Source organism: Silurus aristotelis (assembly GCF_946808225.1).
Source record: "Silurus aristotelis genome assembly, chromosome: 12".
NCBI classification, from domain to species: Eukaryota; Metazoa; Chordata; class Actinopteri; order Siluriformes; family Siluridae; genus Silurus; species Silurus aristotelis.
The window spans coordinates 26,466,920-26,490,067 of record NC_139585.1 but is presented as its reverse complement, the minus strand read 5'-3'; the positions used below and the strand labels follow the sequence as shown (position 1 = coordinate 26,490,067).

The window sequence follows — 23,148 nt, the reverse complement described above, 5'->3', positions numbered from 1 at the left end:
TTGAGAAGCGAAAATTAAGCTTTTAAAGAAATGCTCACCTAAATTAATACCCGCTACAACAATTTTAAACAACAAACCTGAGCTTTTTTTGGGAAGTAGCTCAGGCCTTGGAATTCAAATTTCACCTCTGAAATTCTCAAATCGGACCCCTGTGCAAGACCTTTAACCCCTTAACTGCTTGTTTGTGTAATGAGATAATTGTAAGTGCTTCTGGATAGAAGCATCTGCCAAATGGCATAAATATTAAACGCCTTGACAGAATTAAAGTAATTATTATTGAAAACGAAATCAAGTCAACAGTTTTTACCTTTGTACGTCATTGCACAGTATAGGGACATGAGTGGTTTTTTAAGCTTTTCGGTATGTGGATAAACAGTTTTTGGAAAACGTTTAAAAAAGGCAATGTAAATAAGAACATTCTAAAACAAAAACAAAAAATACTGTTTCTGATACATCTGGATTAATGTGAATGTAGCCTGAAATGAACAAAATCGTACGTTGTCTCCCTCAATATGACAACTTGTTTCCTTCATTCCTTTTTTTTTGTGCAGGCTGGAAGAATCAAGCGCACTGCTCTGTGGCCAAATGGAAAGATTACAGCATGACATGGAACAGGAACACAAGAAACACAAAATGCTGGAAATCAAATTGAGGAACTCGGAACGAGCCCGGGAGGATGCCGAGAACCGGAACCGGCTCCTGGAAAAAGAGATGGAGGACTTCTTTTCTACACTTGGTGACCTGGCTCTCACCAGAACGAGTGACATTTAGTTTCGGTGTTGTTTAGGACGTGATGGAATTTGTCCAAGAAGCAGTCTGTGTGGCAACTTTGGGCAGCACAGTCTTTGCATTTCCTCAGGTCTAGACTCTAGAAGTGCGTGGACTGAAATTCCATGTTTATTCCAGAACTATTTCTCTAACCTCATGTTTGTTGATTGTCTCAACCAGGACCTATAGGATGAACGATTATGTATGGATGGACATGTCTCCAATGTATCACTGTGGATGTTAGGGTTGCCAGTTCATACCAGGCTGTTTCACCAGATGTTTACACCTCCAGCTTGTAGTCCAGGTGGAAAAAAAAAAATCTACTACGAATGCAACATTTAAAGATCACTCATAACCAAAGCCTATATAAAGAGCTGGTATTATTTGGTTTGCGAACATTAAGGCATGACATCTGCCCTGGAAAAAAAGGAAGAATTGTATTGACAGTGCCTTTGTTAAGGTTTTGTGTTGAATCACCTGGATTGCTTGAGCGGATTCGGAATTAAAACTGGAAATGTGGTGTATTATATTCAAATGTGAGATTTAAAGTCAAAACACGGAAACTTGATGCGATAATTAAGAAAGTATTAAGAGGTCATTAATATAAATGTTACTAGAATGTGTTCACTGTGTTGGTTGGTTTATTGAAATTTCGGATTTATTTGATAGGGATTGCGGTCTGTATGTTTCATGTTGGGTGTGTTTTCTAATCAGGCACTGAATTGAATTACTATTGTAAGAAAAAAACACATATAAAGCGTTTTGTTCTACTTGATATAGGAGCAGTCGATGACGGATATGACACACGGCCATATTGACAACAAATTTTTTTTTTTTTTTGCACTGTTGCTCTAGCTTCTCACACACGTCTGTTTCTGGATTCATTCGAACATTTTCTTTAGGATTTCTGAAAGTATTATCATGTCATACACAATAAATTTCAATGTGCTTATGTGTAATTCATATTTCGGGAATCGCTGACCAGTTGGTGTGGTGCTATGTATCTGTACACAAATACGTGCAATTAAATGGAAAATTGGAAAACAGACTTGTTTTTATAGGTAATTTTTTATGGATTCTCAATGAATAAATCAAACAATTTGAGGATAAAGTGTAAACATAGATAAATACACAAGTTTGTGGACACCTGACCATAGGATTCAGATACAGGTAAGGGATAGCCCAGTGGGACATAGTTGGACTTCTGATCAAAAGATTGTGAGTACAAATCCTAGCAGCACTAAGGCTAGGTCTACACTAATCCGGATACATTTGATGGCGTTTACGTCTACAAACGATCCGTGTCCACTTGATGGTTTTCCAAACGTTGCTCTTCCAGACCGAAACATCAAAAAACGCTCACCGAGTTAATTGTAAGATGCTTCCACCTGCCATTTCTGCAAACTTACAAACTTTTGTACTTCTGTGAAGAGTGTTTTAAAAAAGCTGTTTTCATTGACTTAAACCATCATCTCAGTGTGGACAGAAGGCCAAAACAGAGAAAAAATATGCGTTTTCAAACAAAAATGTGTTAATGTGGACATAAGCTGCCACTGCTCAATTTATAGTATCACTGGATGAGAGAGTCTGTAAAAAATCCTTAAAAATGTGGTCCTCATTTGCAGTCATCATAAGCTGCACACTTCTAGAAAGATGTTTCAGTAGATTTCATGGAGATTTGTGCTCCTTCTCCCAAAAGGGTGTTAGTGAAGTCAGGTACTGATGCAGGTTCAAATTCATCGTTCAATAAGGTTGGGGCTCTACAGGAGGAGATCTTTCACTCCAAACAATATCTTCTGGAACAGGTATGGGTCTCCTAGTTCTAATGAAGGGAAAATTCAATGCAGATGTCTATGGGGTAAATTTCACACAGACAAAGTGTTTACCCAACTTTGTGGAAGAACAACAAATGGCTGGAAAAGTCAGGTGCACCAGTACATTTGTCCATATTACAGGTGTGTATTATATACCTGTAATGAATACAGAAGAAGGAAAGTGGGCGAAATTTTGAATCCGTGCTGATGAGTTTTTTGGGAAGAAGCTCAGACCTTTGAATTCTAATTGGCAGATTGTGAGTTCAAATCCCACCACCATTAAGCTGCCACTGATGGGCCCCTGAGAAAGGCCCTTAATCCTTGCTCAGTTGTACAAATAAGATCATTCTAAGGTGCTCTGGATAAGGGCATTTGCCAAAAGCCATAATTTCAAATGCAAATGAGCAAAAAGAAAAAAAATGATCAAAAACAAACAAGATTCCAACAGAAGTATTTTATTTGCAGTACATGTTTTTAAACATTGGCTTGGTGCGTTCCCAGTGCATTTATTCTAGTAGTGCACTTCTGAGTCACGTCCATATGCAGGAATTAGCACACGGAGTCAGGATTTTGCATTGCCAGTATTGCTCACAAAAATTACAGCCCAGCTTACACCAGTAGGCTTTTGGGGATTCTTTTTTTTTTTTTTACTTTAAAGTCTTTTAGCCTTAAACGATCCATTATCCATGTACATTATACACCTCTGTCTAGTTCCACATCAGTTTTTGTGACACAAAATAAAGAACTGAATAAAAAAAAACTACAATAAAAGAATCTAAATTCATTCATTTGAGCTGAAATTTGACATGAACTGAATTTGACAGTACCTAACAGTTCTCTACCTCGGGGAACACACAGCTAACATATTGTAGCTAGATACAGTTACAAGTAAGCACACAGAGCAGAGGGTATTGCACATGAACTGTTAAAAAAAAAAAAAAGAAAAAAAAAAAAAAAAGAAAAAAAAAAAGACCAAAATTGTACATTACAGTCCTTTTTAACTACGTGAAATATACATACTGTACAAAACTAGACGCTTTTTTTTTTCCCCGAACTATCGACAAACTTTCAAATAAATAAATAAGGAATTTGTATGCGCACATCCCGGATACCTAATGGGCAACTAAAAAATACAGGAAGTTGTAGAAATTTTGAGTGAGGTAGTTGATCAAGGTGTACTTGAATCAGGATTAGAAGGTGTTTGTAATGTGATTGCGTAATCACATTAGAAAAAGAAAACGCAAATTTCATCATAAAGAAAAAAAAATAATCAAATGCTGGCCAAAGGAAGATAAGAGCACTTTGAACAAAAACGTGACAAAGAACAGAAAGCTAACTGCAAAAAAACCCCTGCGCCATTATCGAGGCGGAGAATTCGCCAGCTGGCCGCTTCACATCGTTTCCTGTTCGGTACTTCCTGTCAGTCACCACGTACGTGAACCATCAAGAACGTTTTTACATTCTGGAACAAGACCGAAGACCTTCAGCACCACATGGACATGAGCTTTTCTTCAAACCTACCAAATGGATAGTCATCGTTCACAAACTACATCGATACGTCCTGCTTCCATCCCTTCATCACTCCATCCATCCATCTATCCCTCTAGCCATCCATTACTTCATCTACCCATCCATCACTTCATCTACCCATCTACCCATCCATCACTCCGAATCGATCGCACTACATAAAAAAAAATGTAAAAACACACTCCGAACGTCAAACGAGACCGTAATCTGTTCTTCCAAGATTTTTTTTTCTTTGCAAATGAATGACAGGCACTTTCATAAGAGACATGAAAAGAACTCCAAGTTTAGGATTCAACTTCGCTACAGCTCGAGCTGCGGATCTGCAGATCACATCGATCTGGTGCCAAGTTTCCGAACGAGGGGCAAGAAACGCTTCGGGGGAGTTGTGCTGAAAAAACATCAAACCTTTTCACCTTCACAAGAAAAAAAGGATTATGGTAACACTTTTTCTTGAAAGAGTCCCTTAACTAACATTATATACAGATTGTATTCAACCTTAACAAACCCTCCACGTAATGTCTACAACTACAGTGTCGTCTTTTCACGTTTATTAGGAATTTAATGAATTTTACAGTCTTTTTCTATTCCCCGGCTGATGTTCGTGCTGCTCATGTCACTGTCGGCTTGACTGGCGTGAACGGTGGTTAATGGAGGTGTGAGTATTCAGGTTATTGTTTAAAAAAAAACATTTTTTTAATAAAAAATCGCAGTAACGATAGCATCCAGAGGTTACTGATGGCGGATTTGAATAATGATATGTAAGCGATGAAATACAGTAATACCCCGGTACTCCTCGCATGAGCGCTTTAGTCTCGTGGCAAAACACATGCATGAAGATTCATTTTAGTTAACGGTGGTATGGCGTTCTCTTTTGTTCTTTCTGTGCATTTTAAGCCTAAATCATGCCTTTAAGCATTTTCTTTATACAGTACAGAACTGCATTTTGTTAAAAAAAAAAAGACTTGTTCGGGAACTCGTCAGTTTCAGCACGAGTTCCGGAACGAATTTCCCGAAGAGTACCAAGGTATTAACTGTTTTACGTGGCAGTCTGATCCTACATTATTCCTTCGCCGCCATCTTCTCAGAACTTCTCATCTATTTGTACGCTTCACTGGAATCTCCCAGTGTAAACTCCCAGTGCACTCTCAAAGTCCCATAATGCACCGCAATCGATCGTGTTTACCTTCTAGCTGGCACCGACTACCCAGAATGCATTGTGTCATTTAGCGATATGACCTTAAATTGTAAATATGGTTTCACAAATTGTCTAATATTTACCATAAAATAAAAATAACCCTGACATGAGCCTTATGGCATTCCAGGGGCTAAGCTGTACAAAGCGCTAAAGACCGCTAATAATCATCATCATCATCATCATCATCATCATCTTTAATTTACCCTTTACTGTAGTTTCGATTATAACCTCGAACCCTGCACAGTATAAATCACATACAGAGGCCTCTGTGGAACACAATGGCATCGATAAAGTCGCAAAATCAACCGCGAAAAAAAGAAAAAAGAAGAAGAGAGAGAGGACATGTTAAAGTAGGTTAAAATGCCTATCATAAATAAGCCGTCGTAAAATCGTTGTGAAAGAGCCGAATAAACGCGTTATGACCTGATCTCGGCGTTACGTCGTGCCAGAAAGTTTTTGCGTATCGAACAGGCGTTCTGGAAATTCTCGAAAAACTCGAAGTCAGTCCCCGAATAGAAGAGCCGAGACTTTTAACGAGCGAACGCCGCTCTGCTAAACTCATGGCGATCTTGATATTCGAAGCATCTTCAACCCATTTCAAAGTTTACTGCACAATCGAATGTGGAGGAGATGCGGCTGAAGGTTCAAGTCTGACGTGAAATTCGAGTCCCTATTATAAAAAGAAAGCAACCAAAGTAATGCTGGTTTGGTTTAAAAGCTTCTTAAGGTGCCTTTAAAAAAAAAAAATTTAAAATTAAATCCCACCTTACTCTGGACTTTTTCCCCGTGACAAAAAAAGAAATAGTCTTAAAGAAAAAAAAATTAGATGGAGGAACATCGAGGAGGCGAGAAGAACGGGTGATGGTCAACTGCAGCAGCCAACTGGCCCGGATGGAGGAAGAGGAGCGCAAAGTCTCCAAGCTGCTTTCTGTCCCTGAGGACAATGCGAGGATGGTGGACACGGAGGATGAGTAAAGATGTGGAGTTGTGCTAGGAGGCGCTCTTCACTGCTGCACCTGTGCTACGAAATAGAAAGAAGGAATAAAGCAATGCGTTAGGGTTAGGGTTAGGGTTAGGGTTAGCAGTAGACTTTCTAACCAAAGACAGGATATGAATGGGTTTCTCAGCTAAGATAAAGGCCTGGGAAAGGAGAATGAAATCAAATGATCAAAAGATAGAAACAGATTTAGACCAGTAGATGATATGCACCAGTATAAAAGCTTTATGGTCACCAATCAGGTTTAACATTCTGACCACCTGCCTAACATTGTGTTCGTCCCCTTTTGCTGCCAAAACAGTCGTGACTCGTCGAGCATCAACAGCATTTACTTCTTCAGCAATTTGACATACAGTAGCTTGTCTGGTGGATCGTCCCACATGGGTCAGCCTTCGCCCCCACGTACAAAAATGTCAACTTTCTGCCAAATATATCCCACATACAACAGGTGCCATGACGAAGAGATAATCAGTCCCTCCAAAAAATAAACTTCACATACGGCCATAAGTTATTAGCAAAATAGCTGGCAACAAAAGTGAGTGCACCCTAAGTGATAACAGCCGTACGTCATGTAAACAGGTAAAGTCACATGTCCTATTCATCATGTTCATGTTTTTGAGAGTAATGAGACTGATGAGACTAAGATAAACTTTTTTGGCTCAGATGGTGTCCAGCTTGTGTGATAACACCCTGGTGAGGAGAACCAAAAAAAAATGTTTCTTGCCTACAGTAGTGGTGGCTGCTGGAACTGGGCAGCTGCGGTTTATTGAGGGAAACATGAATTACAACATGTACTGTTACATTCTGAAGCAGAACATGATGCCTTCCCTTCAGAAACTTGGCCGAACTGCAGATTTCCAACATAATAACGACCCCAAACACAACGCCAAGATGACAACTGCCTTGATAAGGAAGCTGAATGCGTAGGAGTGGCCAAGTATGTCTCCAGACCTAAACCCTATTGAGCACCTGTGGGGAATCTCAAGCAGGAGGTGGAGAAGAGCAATGTGTTTAACATCTAGCAGCTATGTGATGTCATTATGGAGGAGTGGAAGAGGATCCCAGCAACAACCTGTGCAGCTCTGGTGAATTCCATGCCCAGAAGGATTGAAGCAGTGCTACATAACAATGGTGCTTACACAAAATATTGATACCTTGGACACAGTTTTGACATGTTCACTTACGGTGTACTCACTTTTGTAGCCAGTTGTTTTGACATTAATGGCTGTATGTTAAGTTATTTTCAGAGGACATTAAATCTGTACTGCTATACAAGCTGCACATTGACTACTCTCATATATATCCAAGTGTAATTTTTATAATATTGTCCTTTGAGAAAAAATACTCAAATGTTTGCTGAAATGTGAGACTTTTCTGAGATACTGTGTCCATGTACAGTGGGGAAAATAAGTATTTGACACATCAGCATTAGTAAGGGGATTTCTAAGTGGGCTATTGACACAAAATTTCCACCAGATGTAGCCACCAAGCCAAATATTGAATTCATACAAAGAAATCAGAACATTTAAGTATAGAAGTTGAGTCATAAAAAATAAAGTGAAATGACAGGGAATAGGTATTTAACACACTTTATTTAATACTTTGTAGAAAAGCCTTTGTTGGTGATTACAGTTTCTAGACACCTCTTGTATGTAGAGACCAGTCGTCTGCATTGCTCAGGAGTGATTCTGGCCCATTCTTCCACACAAATGGTCTTTAAATCTTAAAGGTTCCTTGGGCCTCTTTTATGAACTTTGATCTTCAGTTCTCTCCATAGATTTTGGATGGGATGTAGGTCAGGTGATTGACTGGGCCATTTAAGCAACTTGATTTTCTTTCTTTAAAACCACTTCTTTGTTTCCTTGGCCTTGTGTTTGGGATCATTGTCTTGCTGAAATGTCCACCCTCTTTTCATTTTCAGCTTTCTGGTAGATGGCAGCAGATTTTTATCCAGAATGTCCGGGTACATTTCTCCATTCATTCTGCCTTCAATAATATGAAGTCTGCCAGTACCCCTTGCTGAAAAGCAGCCCCAAACAATGATGCTTCCACCCCCAAACTTAACTGTTGGTATGGTGTTCTTGGGGTGGTGGGCAGTGCCATTTCTTCTCCAAACATGGTGTGTAGAATGACTGCCCAAAAGTTCAATTTTGCTTTCATCTGACCATACTATAGCCTCCCAATAATCCACAAGCTTCTCCAAATGCTCTTTCGCAAACTTTAACCGAGCCTCAACATGCTTTTTGTTCAGCAACGGAGTCTTGCGTGGTGAGCGTGCATGGATGCCATGGCGGTTCAGTGCATTGCTTATAGTTTTCTTTGAAACAACAGTACCTGCTGATGCAAGGTCTTCCTGAAGTTCTGCCCGAGTGGTTCTTGGCTCTTGGCGAACTCTCCTAATTATTCTTTGGACTCCTCGGACAGGGATCTTACGTGGAGCACCTGATCATGGCCGGTTTATGGTGAACTGATGCTCTTTCCATTTCCGGATAATGGCCCCCACAGTGCTCACAGGAACATTCAGCATTCTGGAAATGCGCCTATAACCATTCCCATCTAAATGCTTTTCAACGATAAGATTACGAAGATCTTAAGAGAGTTCTTTGCTTTTACCCATCATGAAGTCTTTCCTGTGTGCCTCCTGGGTAATGAGAAGCCTATAAAGGACTAAAGCAATTAGGACTAAAGCAGCTAATATCAATTAGTACTGTTAGGGGGCAGGGTTTCTCTCTCAATACTGACAGATTTCAGGTGATCTCCTGGCTTTCTATGCCATTTTGCACCTTGTTATCTTCATGTGTTCAATACTTATTCCCTGTGTCATTTCACTTTATTGATTATGACTCAACTTCTATACTTAAATGTTCTGATTTCTTTGTATGAATTAAATATTTGGCTTGATGGCTACATCTGGTGGAAATTTTGTGTCAATAGCCCACTTAGAAATCCCCTTACTGATAAAAATGCTGATGTGTCAAATACTTATTTTCCCCGCTCTACACACACACGTTTTTTTTTTTTTACGTCAAGGTCCCCTTAGCCGGTAGAGACATGGGACAGTTCAGAATTAGAACATATAAAGTTCCACTAGTAGATCGTCGGGGTTAAACTTACCTACTGAAGCCGACTGTCCGCGGATGACGCCATTTTTCGAGCGTTCCTCCCAGTCCAGCACCTCTTTATATATCAGCTCTGATAAGGAAGCAGAAGGTTTTAAAAGATACTTTAGAGTTTGGACCACAAACACTTACTGAAGTTTAAAATTGATGTAATTTGATCAAAAAAGTAATATTTGGATCCTTTCGTTATTATTGTGTGTCTTCGGTTTGACAAATATCCACAATAAAAGTTCCAGTTTTCTTTATTTCTCATGAACACTACAGCTGAAAATAAAAATCATCACCTTTCCACTCGTCTACAGTGTGTTCCCTCTCATCCAGCTGCTTGTCGGTTATCAACGGTGGAGGCTAAAACAAACAAACAAACAAAAAAAACCCGGAAACAACAATTGAGTGTTTTTAAAATGTATTATATATATAGTATAATGGAGAATCCAGTAGTAATGTTTAGATCAGCTTTCCCTCCTTAAATCTGACTGGGCACATATTACTTTTTTCAGGGGAGCTAGACTTAACAATGGGACTTAGTCAGACAGTCAGTATATCAGTTAGTCTAACAGTCAGTAGGTCAATACATTAATCAGTAAGACAGTAGATCAGTCATTCAGTCAGTAGATCTGTAGACCAGTCAGTCAGCACATCAGTCACCCAGTGTCAGTCAGTCGGTCAATAGATCAGTTAGACAGTATGTCAGTCAGCAAGCCAGTCTTTATGTCAGTGAATCAGTCAGTCAGTAGGTCAGTCAGTACATTGGTCAGTCCATCAGTGGACCAGTCAGTCGGTCTGTCAATATATCAGTAAGTCAGTAGACGAATTAGTCAGAAGGTCAGTCAGTCAGTAATTGGGAAATTAAAAAATCTGTCTATCAGTCAGTAGGTCAATAAATCAGAAGATCAGTCAGTCAGTATATCAGTTAGTCAGTAGAGCAGTCAGTCAGTCTGTTTGTCAGAGAAGTCAGTCAGCAGATCAATAAGTCTGTGAAGCCGTCAGTCAGTGGATCAGTAAGTCAGCAGGAGGTAGGTTATTAAGTCATTCAGTAGATCAGTCAGTTAGTGAGTAAATCAGCCAGTTCATTAGTCAGTTAGCTGGTCAATCAGTTAGTTATTAGATTATTCAGTTAGTCATTCAAAATATCTCTTCTACGCTAATCTGCCAGTTTATTCAGGAAAAAAACAAAGCAAACCAGAATAAAAAAGAATGAATGCATACCGCTTCAACTTCACTTGGATCATACCACACGTTGATGTAGGGATGTTGCAGGGCCTCATCCACAGAGATCCGCTTGGATGCGTCTATAACCAGCATTTTGGACAGAAGATCTCGAGCTTGGCTTGCTGCAGGTAGTTAAAAGCACAAGTCAAAATGACAAAATCAATTTGGTCAAGTTTTATGGATTTTCTTTGTATAATCCGTCTGCAAAGAAGTACCTCTAGAAGGCTTTGAAGAAAAATACGATAAACAATGATTCTAAAACATGAAGCAGTGTAAAGCATCTTGTTATATACTAACAAACCCCCATGTTAAACTAGTTCTCAGTTCATATTATGTAACCTGGTGCATGCTGGGACCGGTTTTAAACTCTTACCTTTCAGCTTGTTGTGGTCAGAGTCAGCAGGGAAGAGAACATCGGGGAAAAGCTTCTCAAAGCTGTACCCTGCGTATCGGGGTCTGTTTTCCACGTAGGTCCTTACAGACTGGTTCAGCTTCATCATGAACTCCTGAGACGGCGTGCCTAGCTGCTCGATCACCTTATTCCACTGGTCAATATCTAGAGTTCGCTTGGTTAAAGAGGAAACGTGAGCAAGCGTACTGTTTGGCTGGGATTAGTCTTGGAACAGCTAACAGCTAATTCATGCGTGAAAAGATTCCAGCCCAAACTATCCTAATTGTCCCAGTATTGTATACAATACAAGCAATAACATTAAAACCACCTAATGTCATGCAGGTCCTCCATGTGCCACCAAAACAGCTCAAACTCGTTAAGGCCTGGACTGCACAAGTCCTCTGAAGGTGTGCTGTGGTATCTGGCTTAATAGACTCAACAGATCAGACTTGTTTGTCCTGCACATCCCACAGATGCTTCATTAGACAGAAATTTTGAGGTCGACATGCGATGTTAATCTAACTATTCAAGAATAATGTTTGTATTAGGGAGCATTATCCAGCTGAAACAGGCCTCTGCCATTGAAGAATATTGTTCCACTCAAAGATTTCCAACAATCCATTGCCCAGAACTTCACACCGCCTCCACCTTCATCCCATAGTGCATCCTGCTGTCCTGGTTTCCCCAGACCCGGTTCATCTACATGATGTAAAAGAAAATGACCAAGCCACCTTTTTTCTTTACTCAGGTTTTCGGTGGTGCGCAAGATCTGCATGGACACCCTAGACGCTTAAAAGCTCCGGAGTTGTGATGCATGTGTTCTGACTCTTTATCGGCACCAGATTTAGCTTTTTTTCAGCACCTTCTGCTACACAGCAGTTCTTTTTTGGTATTGGACCAGATTGCCATTAACTCTCCAAACACATCAATGAGCCTTGTGTGCCTCTGACCCTGCTGCTTTGGTAGGTATCCACTGAACTCCAAGAACATCCAACAAGACATGCTGTTTGGCAGGTGCAGTTGTTCCTGACGTCTAGATGTTTGGCCCTCATCTAATTGAGGAGGTGGTACCTCAGTAATAAAGGCTCTGGGTTACTAATCGGAAGGTCAGGGTTTCAAGCTCTGGTTTCACCAGGCTCTTAACTCTCAGGGCTCCAGGGGCGCAGTATCATTGCTGACCTTGCGCTCTGACCCGCCCAAAAAAAAAGCAAGTTTCCTTCTTCGTTTCTTTCAAATCCTTAATCATTTCTCCTGCTATCAACACATCAACTTCGAGAACTGGTCACACATCTCGTCACCGAATAGATGTCCCAACCCTTGAGTTTGCAATAACAATCAATGCTATTCTAACTGTTATAGTATAACAAAACCTTCGATAATCGATATGTGTTGTACAGTTCATACGAAATGGTTCCCTTTACGTACTCTAGCTAACCATGCTATCCTGATAAAAAAAAAAATTCAATAAAAAAAAGTTTTTTCAAAAATTTCAAGTCATATATTCACCATATTTTGGCACCTGAAAATATGGTGAATAGAGCAGCAAACAATTATTTTTCCAGAAGGTTTCCAGAGGTTTCCTTTTTGTCTGGTTCCTCCCAATTGGAATTTCCCAGCATACACACTCACCTGAGTGTGCACCTCCACATAGCCCTCCTCCAAAGCAAAGTATGGTTCAGAAGACCAGTTCCTGGCATGTCCAGAGTGATATTGTGTTGGTTTGTTCTTTGCTTTTGAGATTGTGTCACTCTTGGGTTGATCTTTTATCTGACCACTTGATCAGGTAAAACACACTGCATTTAATTATGCAATAAACACACAATTTGGTGTATAATTCACTTCTGCACCAGAAGGCACATGCTACGTTACTTACAATTTTAATAGTAGCTTCTTCCACATGTCATCTCAGGGAGGTTTTATTCTCAGAGTCACCTCTGACTTGCTCATTAGAGATTGAAACATCTAATATTAATGGTCATCTTCATATAATACTGGAACCTTTTTGAATTCATGATGAAATGTTCAGGGTGCATTATCTACTAAATGGTATTTTCTGTGCCGTAGGGAAACGGGAAATTTCGGAACTAGGAGTTTGGCGATTGATTGGAACCAGTGAGGGCTCATTTTGATCCTTAGTTAACCATGGAGCAGTGCAGAAGTGTGCTTTTAAGACTAAAGACGTTTACAGCAATAGTGATGGTGTGAGTGTTGCGCAAAGGGATTTCGCTGCCTCATTACTGGTTAGGACGCCATGATTGTGTCCCGAAAAAATGGGCTCAGCTTTAAAAAATGAAGTCACGAGGTGGTGTTTGAACCACCCGCATGCCAGAGAATAATCGAGGCTGTTATTGGTGAGGAGCCCTTGCCATGCCATCCCCCAACATCGCTCTGTTGAGCTGTGCGTCAGTGGTTCGCGAGTGGAGGGGGAACAAGACAGAACGAGTGGTAAGACTATACCTGCAGCTGATGGGACTAATTAGTGCACTCTGTTCCAGTCTGGCAAAGCCAACAAAAAATTAAAAAAGGAGAAAGACACCAAGCAGAGCAGAATGGAAGGGTCTCTGAATGGTGACTGAGCACGGGCGGACGTCGAGAAGGCGGCGTTTCTTTAAAATGATGCACCCATGAGCAGACGGGACAATATCATTCCAGGAAATTCCTTTTGCGCAGCAATCACACCATCACTATTCTTATAAAAGGAATAAATGAATAGAACGATCATTGTGCAACACTGCACTGCTTCATTGTAACAGACCGCAAGGGGTTCGAAACAAGCTTGTACTAGTTCTAGGCAATTTCACAGCACCCCAGGGTCAACAACTCCTTCTTCCAAAGTTTCTCCTTTTCCTGTGCCTCATGTATAAGGAACTGTCTCAGTTACATTGAAAAAAAACCTGTAGTCTACACCAAGAGTCAGTGAACATACTCACTATAAACTGTCCATCCGTAGTTCCCACTTACTAGTAATACAAGAACATAGACTGGGATTGAACCAAAAACAAAAATATAAAAGACAGAAAATACCAACACACAAATGGTACAACAATGAAGTTCAGGTAAGGATACGATCGGTGCCTGGAAACAGCACACTGCCTCTGACCATTTCGGCCATGATGCAGCCAACAGACCAGACATCAACTAAAAAAATGAAATAACAACCAAATTAAGAACAAGCACAAAAAAAGAAGAAAAAAATACAGATTGCAAATGAAAGCCCACATTTAATGCAGACAAACAAACAGGGTTCGGAAAAAGTGATGAGGACGTGATGTAAGACAGGAAAGAATAAGACGGCATGCAACATTTGTTTTACACACAAACTGTGTGTGTGTATATATATATATATATATATATATATATATATATATATATATATATATATATATATATATATACACACACACACACACACACACACACACACACACACACACACACACACACACACACACACACACACACACAGTGAGGAAAATAAGTATTTGAACACCCTACTATTTTGCAAGTTTTTGCAAGAAATTGAAAGAAATTGTCATCGTAGGTGCATGTCCACTGTGAGAGACATAATCTAAAAAAAAATCCAGAAATCACAATATATGATATTTAAACTATTTATTTGTATGATACAGCTGCAAATAAGTATTTGAACACCTGTCTATCAGTTAGAATTCTGACCCTCAAAGACCTGTTATTCTGCCTTTAAAATGTCCACCTCCACTACATTTATTATCCTAAATTAGATGCACCTGTTTGAGGTCGTTAGCTGCATAAAGACACCTGTCCACCCCATACAATCAGTAAGAATCCAACTACTAACATGGCCAAGACCAAAGAGCTGTCCAAAGACACTAGAGACAAAATTGTACACCTCCACAAGGCTGGAAAGGGCTACGGGGAAATTGGCAAGCAGCTTGGTGAAAAAAGGTCCACTGTTGGAGCAATCATTAGAAAATGGAAGAAGCTAAACATGACTGTCAATCTCCCTCAGACTGGGGCTCCATGCAAGATCTCACCTCGTGGGGTCTCAATGATCCTAAGGAAGGTGAGAAATCAGCCCAGAACTACACGGGAGGAGCTGGTCAATGACCTGAAAAGAGCTGGGACCACCGTTTCCAAGGTTACTGTTGGTAATACACTAAGACGTCATGGTTTGAAATCATGCATGGCACGGAAGGTTCCCCTGCTTAAACCAGCACATGTCCAGGCACGTCTTAAGTTTGCCAATGACCATTTGGATGATCCAGAGGAGTCATGGGAGAAAGTCATGTGGTCAGATGAGACCAAAATAGAACTTTTGGGTCATAATTCCACTAAACGTGTTTGGAGGAAGAAGAATGATGAGTACCATCCCAAGAACACCATCCCTACTGTGAAGCATGGGGGTGGTAGCATCATGCTTTGGGGGTGTTTTTCCTGCACATGGGACAGGGAGACTGCACTGTATTAAGGAGAGGATGACCGGGGCCATGTATTGCGAGATTTTGGGGAACAACCTCCTTCCCTCAGTTAGAGCATTGAAGATGGGTCGAGGCTGGGTCTTCCAACATGACAATGACCCGAAGCACACAGCCAGGATAACCAAGTAGTGGCTCTGTAAGAAGCATATCAAGGTTCTGGCATGGCCTAGCCAGTCTCCAGGCCTAAACCCAATAGAGAATCTTTGGAGGGAGCTCAAACTCCGTGTTTCTCAGCGACAGGCCAGAAACCTGACTGATCTAGAGAAGATCTGTGTGGAGGAGTGGGCCAAAATCCCTCCTGCAGTGTGTGCAAGCCTGGTGAAAAACTACAGGAAACGTTTGACCTCTGTAATTGCAAACAAAGGCTACTGTACCAAATATTAACATTGACTTTCTCAGGTGTTCAAATACTTATTTGCAGCAGTATCATACAAATAAATAGTAAAAAAAATCCTACATTGTGATTTCTGGATTTTTTTTTTTTTAGATTATGTCTCTCACAGTGGACATGCACCTACGATGACAATTTCAGACCCTCCATGATTTCTAAGTGGGAGAACTTGCAAAATAGCAGGGTGTTCAAATACTTATTTTCCTCACTATATATATATATATATATATATATATATATATATATATATATATATATATATATATATATATATATATATGCTGACCGTCCAAAAAAAGGTTACCACCTGGATTTATAAGCAAATAGGTAAGAGCCTCCCATTGGATAATTACTGCGTGGATATGATTATGTTTCAGCTGGCAACAAGTTTTTAAACCCCACCTGATGCAGTGAGAAGCTTCTCATTCTTTAAACAACCATGTCAGAAAACACGTCCTGTGGTCATGAAAAAGATGTTAATCTGTTTCAGAAGGTATGATCTGGGGTTTGCTGCAGTTGGTGATGTGCCACAAAAATTAGGTCAGCTGACTGCCTGAATATACCGAATGAGCAGGTTATTCAATCAATGGATTTCCTCCCTAATGGCACGGCCATATTTAAAAATGACAATGCTAGGATTCATTGGGCTCAAATTGTGAAAGTGGTTCAGGGAGCATGAGACATCATTTTCACACATGGATTGGCCACCACAGAGTCCAGACCTTAACCCCATTGAGAATCTTGGAAATGTGCTGGAGAAGACTTTGTGCAGAGGTCCGACGCTCCCATAGTCAATACAAGATCTTCATGAAAAAAACTGCAACTCTGGGTGGGAATAAATGTTGTGACATTGCAGAAGCTTATCGAAACAATGCCTCAGGCCAATGGGCCAATGCGTGCCGTAATCAAAGCTAAAGACGGTCCAACTAAATATTTGAGTGTGTGACTTTTTATTTTGATGGGCAGTGTGTGTGTGTGTATATTATATATATATATATATATATATATATATATATATATATATATATATATATATATATATCACACAGTACAGACCAAAAGTTTGGACACACCTTCTCATTCAAAGAGTTTTCTTTATTTTCATGACTATGTAAATTGTAGATTCACACTGAAGGCATCAAGGGCTATTTGACCAAGAAGGAGAGTGATGGGGTGCTGCGCCAGATGACCTGGCCTCCACAGTCACCGGACCTGAACCCAATCGAGATGGTTTAGGGGTGAGCTGGACCGCAGAGTGAAGGCAAAATGGCCAACAAGTGCCAAGCATCTCTCGGGGAACTCCTTCAAGACTGTTGGAAGACCATTTCAGGTGACTACCTCTTGAAGCTCATCAAGAGAATGCCAAGAGTGTGCAAAGCAGTAATCAAAGCAAAAGGTGGCTACTTTGAAGAACCTACAATATGATATTTTTCAGTTGTTTCACATTTTTTTGTTATGTATATAATTCCATATATAATTCCACATGTGTTAATTCATAATTTTGATGCCTTCAGTGTGAATCTACAATTTTCATAGTCATGAAAATAAAGAAAACTCTTTGAATAAGAGGGTGTGTCCAAACTCTTGGTCTGTACTGTGTGTATATATATATATATATATATATATATATATATATATATATATATATATATATATATATATATATATACATACATACATACATACATATACACACTATATATATATATATATATATATATATATATATATATATATATATATATATATATATATATATATATATACACATACATATATATATATATATATATAAATACATACACATATATATACATACACACTAATATATATATATATATATATATACAGTGAGGAAAATAAGTATTTGAACACGCTGCTATTTTGCAAGTTCTCCCACTTAGAAATCTTCGAAGGGTCTGAAATTGTCATCGTAGGTGCATGTCCACTGTGAGAGACATAATCTAAAAAAAAAAATCCAGAAATCACAATATATGATTTTTAAACTATTTATTTGTATGATACAGCTGCAAATAAGTATTTGAACACCTGTCTATCAGCTAGAATTCTGACCCTCAAAGACCTGTTAGTCTGCCTTTAAAATGTCCACCTCCACTACATTTATTATCCTAAATTAGATGCACCTGTTTGAGGTCGTTAGCTGCATAAAGACACCTGTCCACCCCATACAATCAGTAAGAATCCAACTACTAACATGGCCAAGACCAAAGAGCTGTCCAAAGACACTAGAGACAAAATTGTACACCTCCACAAGGCTGGAAAGGGCTACGGGGAAATTGCCAAGCAGCTTGGTGAAAAAAGGTCCACTGTTGGAGCAATCATTAGAAAATAGAAGAAGCTAAACATGACTGTCAATCTCCCTCGGACTGGGGCTCCATGCAAAATCTCACCTCGTGGGGTCTCATAGATCCTAAGGAAGGTGAGAAATCAGCCCAGAACTACATGGGAGGAGCTGGTCAATGACCTGAAAAGAGCTGGGACCACCGTTTCCAAGGTTACTGTTGGTAATACACTAAGACGTCATGGTTTGAAATCATGCATGGCACGGAAGGTTCCCCTGCTTAAACCAGCACATGTCCAGGCACGTCTTAAGTTTGCCAATGACCATTTGGATGATCCAGAGGAGTCATGGGAGAAAGTCATGTGGTCAGATGAGACCAAAATAGAACTTTTGGGTCATATTTCCACTAAACGTGTTTGGAGGAAGAAGAATGATGAGTACCATCCCAAGAACACCATCCCTACTGTGAAGCATGGGGGTGGTAGCATCATGCTTTGGGGGTGTTTTTCTGCACATGGGACAGGGTGACTGCACTGTATTAAGGAGAGGATGACCAGGGCCATGTATTAAGAGATTTTGGGGAACAACCTCCTTCCCCCAGTTAGAGCATTGAAGATGGGTCGAGGCTGGGTCTTCCAACATGACAATGACCCAAAGCACACAGCCAGGATAACCAAGGAGTGGCTCTGTAAGAAGCATATCAAGGTTCTGGCATGGCCTAGCCAGTCTCCAGACCTAAACCCAATAGAGAATCTTTGGAGGGAGCTCAAACTCTGTGTTTCTCAGCGACAGGCCAGAAACCTGACTGATCTAGAGAAGATCTGTGTGGAGGAGTGGGCCAAAATCCCTCCTGCAGTGTGTGCAAACCTGGTGAAAAACTACAGGAAACGTTTGACCTCTGTAATTGCAAACAAAGGCTCCTGTACCAAATATTAACATTGACTTTCTCAGGTGTTCAAATACTTATTTGCAGCTGCATCGTACAAATAAATAGTTTAAAAATCATATATTGTGATTTCTGGATTTTTTTTTTTAGATTATGTCTCTCACAGTGGACATGCACCTACGATGACAATTTCAGACCCCTCCATGATTTCTAAGTGGGAGAACTTGCAAAATAGCAGGGTGTTCAAATACTTATTTTCCTCACTGTATATATGTGTGTATATATGTGTGTATATATATTAGGGATGCACCGAATATTCGGCCACCGAAAATTTTCGGCCGAAAATGGCCCAAAGGTGCATTTTCGGTTTTCGAAACAGTTTGTTGTGATGACGCAAACAGAAACCGCTGCCTGCACGTGCCTGTCTAAAACAACATGTCTGCGGTGTGGACGTATTTCAGTATATCTGATAAAGACTCACGGATAGCGATTTGCAAAACATGTAATGCCAAAATTTCGTCTGCAAAGACTTTCTCCACGTCGGGTTTAATTTATCAGCTGAAATCCAAACATTCCGATCGCTATGCTGTATATGAGATAATTTGTATATTTTCATAATTTGTAATTGATTTATTCTTTGAAACTTTAATATTAATTTATGCAATTGAAATGCCTTGATTTTAGTAAGTTTAGTACACAGTTATAGCCATAAATGCAATGGTAATAATAATTGGCATAATTTCTTTCGTTGTTTCGGGTTTCGGCCAAGAATTTTCATTTCGGTGCATCCCTAATATATATATATATATACATACAGTACAGACCAAAGGTTTGGACACCTTCGCATTCAAAGATTTTTTTATTTTTATTTTGATGACTATGAAAATTGTAGATTCACACTGAAGGCATCAAAACTATGAATTAACACATGTGGAATTATATACATAACAAAAAAGTGTGAAACAACTGAAAATGTGTCATATTGTAGGTTCTTCAAAGTAGCCACCTTTTGCTTAGATTACTGCTTTGCACACTCTTGGCATTCTCTTGATGCCTACTTTGAAGAACCTACAATATGGCATATTTTCAGTTCACTTTTTTGTTATGTATATAATTTCACGTGTTAATTCATAGTTTTGAAGCCTTCAGTGTGAATCTACAATTTTCATAGTCATGAAATTAAAGAAAACTCTTTGAATGAGCAGGTGTGTCCAAACTTTTGGTCTGTACTGTGTATATAAATATAAATATATATATATATATATATATATATATATATATATATATATATATATATATATATATATATATATATATATACACACACATATATATACATACACAATTTTTTTATTATAAATATCATTTAATATAAATATAATCAGGTAGTCCTCTACTTGACCCCATGGTAAGTCAAAAATATCGTAAGTTGAAGATGGTGCTATAACTGTGACAGTCTTTCCTGCTTCATGCCGATAAAAAAAAAATAATGTTCTGCCCTAAACTGATGGCTTTCCTCTTCTTTTTTTACTACCAGCAGGAAACATACTTGGGCGCTTGGAAGAAATGCTTTTAGCAGTAAAATTGCTGTTTAAAACAAACAAAAAAAACCCCACACACTGAGGCATATCACAGGGCGAGAGATACGCTCATCCCAGCTGGGCATCCAACGTATAATCTAACGCTTCTGCCTGCTGCGTGAAATGTTTTATATTTTTACAAATTTTATCGTACCACTCTCGTCATCGTAAGATCGAAAAATCATAAGTCGAACCATCGTAACTCGAGGACCGTCTGTACACACACACACACACACACACACACACACACACACACACACACATCACCCTCAAAGGAAAAAAATATCTGAGTGAGAGCTTCACATTAAGGCCTGGTGTAACTATGTTCTTCAGTTCCGATACGTGCCGATAATCTATAGGTCTGGAATGTTCTGTGGGCAAAATGTACACTGAACCCCACCCCCCCGTGATAAATAATCTCAATAATAATTGGATATTAACAGTAACAATCTGCATTTTAACAGCAATTCTATTTCTTTTTAATAACAAAACTCATTTTATGCATAAAATGTACTTTTTATTTATTCAGAGTTGCATTTAATGTTTAACAGCCGTATGTCCTGTAATTATCTGCCATAATAGCTATAAATATCTCAGCAGCCTTACTTCCCTGTGTTATTATAGACACAAACAATGTATTATGTTTAAGGATTATATGTAATAAAATAATACAAATCTTTCTGCCAATCAGAAACGAGAACACTGCATGGGCACTATTAGGACACCTGATTCTGTATGTGCCATATGTGGGTTCTTCTCCAAACAGTTTGAAGGCACGTGATTGCATCGGATGTCTTTGGATGCAGGAGCGTAAGATTTTCCCTTCGTTTAAAATAGGAGGTTCAAACCTGTTCACAAAGCCAGCTCCATGAGGATATGCTTTACATGGGTTAGAGTGGAAGATCTTCTGCTATACCAGGCCTCCTCACCTCACCTGCTCATATACCCCTGCTTATAGTGTGTGTGTGTGTGTGTGTGTGTGTGTGTGTGTGTGTGTGTGTGTGTGTGTGTATATTAGGGCTGACAATAGATAAAATATATTTTTCGTGATTAATCACATGACCGTCATGAGTTAACTCGTGATTAATTGCAACATAATCGTATATTTTTATATGTTCTAAATGTTCCGTAAATTAATACTTTTCACGTTTTTAATACTCTAATCAACATGTGCATGGACAAATATGGATGCTTAATGCAAATGTATGTTTATTATTAGTGAAACCCAAACTCCACATAGAGCATGCAAACAAAATATTCTTGTAAATGTGTTCAAGTATTTTATGATGCTTTAAATGACATAAATCATCGCTATGTTTCCAAACAGATGGATTTATTCGGCGGATGTGTGCACCGTGGCTTTCATTGGTCCAAGTAAGGATAAGCCTCTGATCTATTCCCACAGTAGGTGGCAGTAACGATCTACTTAATAAACTGAAATGCCAAATAAGAACAATAATCGAGGCGTATTTTGGTGTTTGATTTGAAACCTGGCGCATCAGTAAAACAAATGTATAGCAATTAAAATGTATTTTATGCAGGAGTTATTTTTTTTATATATATCTGGTTTAAGAAAGTTTTTTTTTAAATGGTCAAACAAATGTTTGCATTAATGAAATTTAAAATAGTATATACACATACACACACACACACACAAAGATCTTTTCCTGGTGATTAAAAGCTGCTCACATTCATCAAGTACAGGAGAACCGCACTGGATGACGACCAGGGGGGGGGGGGGGGGGGGGGGGAGAGAAAAACAATCAAACAAAAAAATACAACAACGCTCGAGCCATCACAAGGATACAATCCCTTCCTGGGAAAAGGATTTTGTGGCGGACCATTTCTGCCATTATGCAGCCCACAGCCCATATATCCACTTAAATCATATGGAGCATAAAGAGGAAGAACAGAACATACTGTATGAGCAAAAGCATCTAGGTTCTAGCAGTGTACTGAATATTGTCCACATTTTATTTATCTCATGATGAAAGCCGTCTTTGGTCCAAATGTTGAGCCGAATCAGTGTCTATTTTCTTGTCATTTTGAGGGATGGACTCTTAGAAATACAGAGCATGAACATTACAGCTAATTACAATCCCACACTCAAAAGCTGTTCTTGAGCAGGCGGATCTAATAAGCAGGAGCCATGCGAGTGCGATTCGGCTGACTCTCTAACACTGGAACACTTGGATTGAAACTGCTGTGTCAAATTGCAGAATATTACTCAGCTTTCAAGGAAAATCAAGTTGATTTAATGTGATATTTTTTCTTTTATCTAAACAGAGAACCTGATCAGTAACTGTCTTGCTGTTTAATGTTGAGTGTTTGAGACAGGCGAATCCTGTAAGCAGAGAGCATGCAGAAATCATGGGAACCGAACCACACGAACCAGGGGAGCAACTAAAAGAGCCACTTTCCAATAATGCATCATTCACCCTTTCATGATGTTCAGTGCTGGTGGTAAAGAGGAATTTATTAGACATGCTGCGAGGTTAGACAGAGCCAC

At 39.3% G+C, this 23,148-nt stretch overlaps 2 protein-coding genes and 1 long non-coding RNA gene across 6 annotated transcripts in view; 1 reads left to right on the top strand and 2 right to left on the bottom strand.

The window, feature by feature from the left end:
* The window catches only part of arhgap22b (Rho GTPase activating protein 22b), a 32,360-nt gene extending 30,546 nt beyond the window's left edge, over positions 1-1,814 (top strand). For both annotated transcript variants that reach the window (XM_083557098.1, XM_083557099.1), the window contains one exon: positions 552-1,814. In XM_083557098.1, coding sequence (XP_083413224.1) covers positions 552-771 — 220 coding nt within the window. In that variant the 3' untranslated portion in view covers positions 772-1,814. The remainder of the gene's footprint in view (positions 1-551) is intronic.
* Positions 1-23,148, bottom strand: part of LOC310734791 — a 318,442-nt gene that overhangs the window by 290,873 nt on the left and 4,421 nt on the right. The window lies entirely within an intron of this gene.
* Positions 3,022-23,148, bottom strand: part of mapk8b (mitogen-activated protein kinase 8b) — a 31,491-nt gene continuing 11,364 nt past the window's right edge. The window contains exons 8-13 of one of the 3 annotated variants that reach the window (XM_083557155.1): positions 22,447-22,518; positions 11,006-11,188; positions 10,630-10,754; positions 9,705-9,768; positions 9,416-9,493; positions 3,022-6,320 (exon numbers count right to left, since the gene is read on the bottom strand). In XM_083557155.1, coding sequence (XP_083413281.1) covers positions 6,295-6,320; positions 9,416-9,493; positions 9,705-9,768; positions 10,630-10,754; positions 11,006-11,188; positions 22,447-22,518 — 548 coding nt within the window. In that variant the 3' untranslated portion in view covers positions 3,022-6,294. Of the gene's footprint in view, positions 6,326-9,415; positions 9,494-9,704; positions 9,769-10,629; positions 10,755-11,005; positions 11,189-14,089; positions 14,162-22,446; positions 22,519-23,148 lie in introns of all 3 variants that reach the window. The other 2 variants (XM_083557156.1, XM_083557154.1) reach the window with 2 other exon arrangements.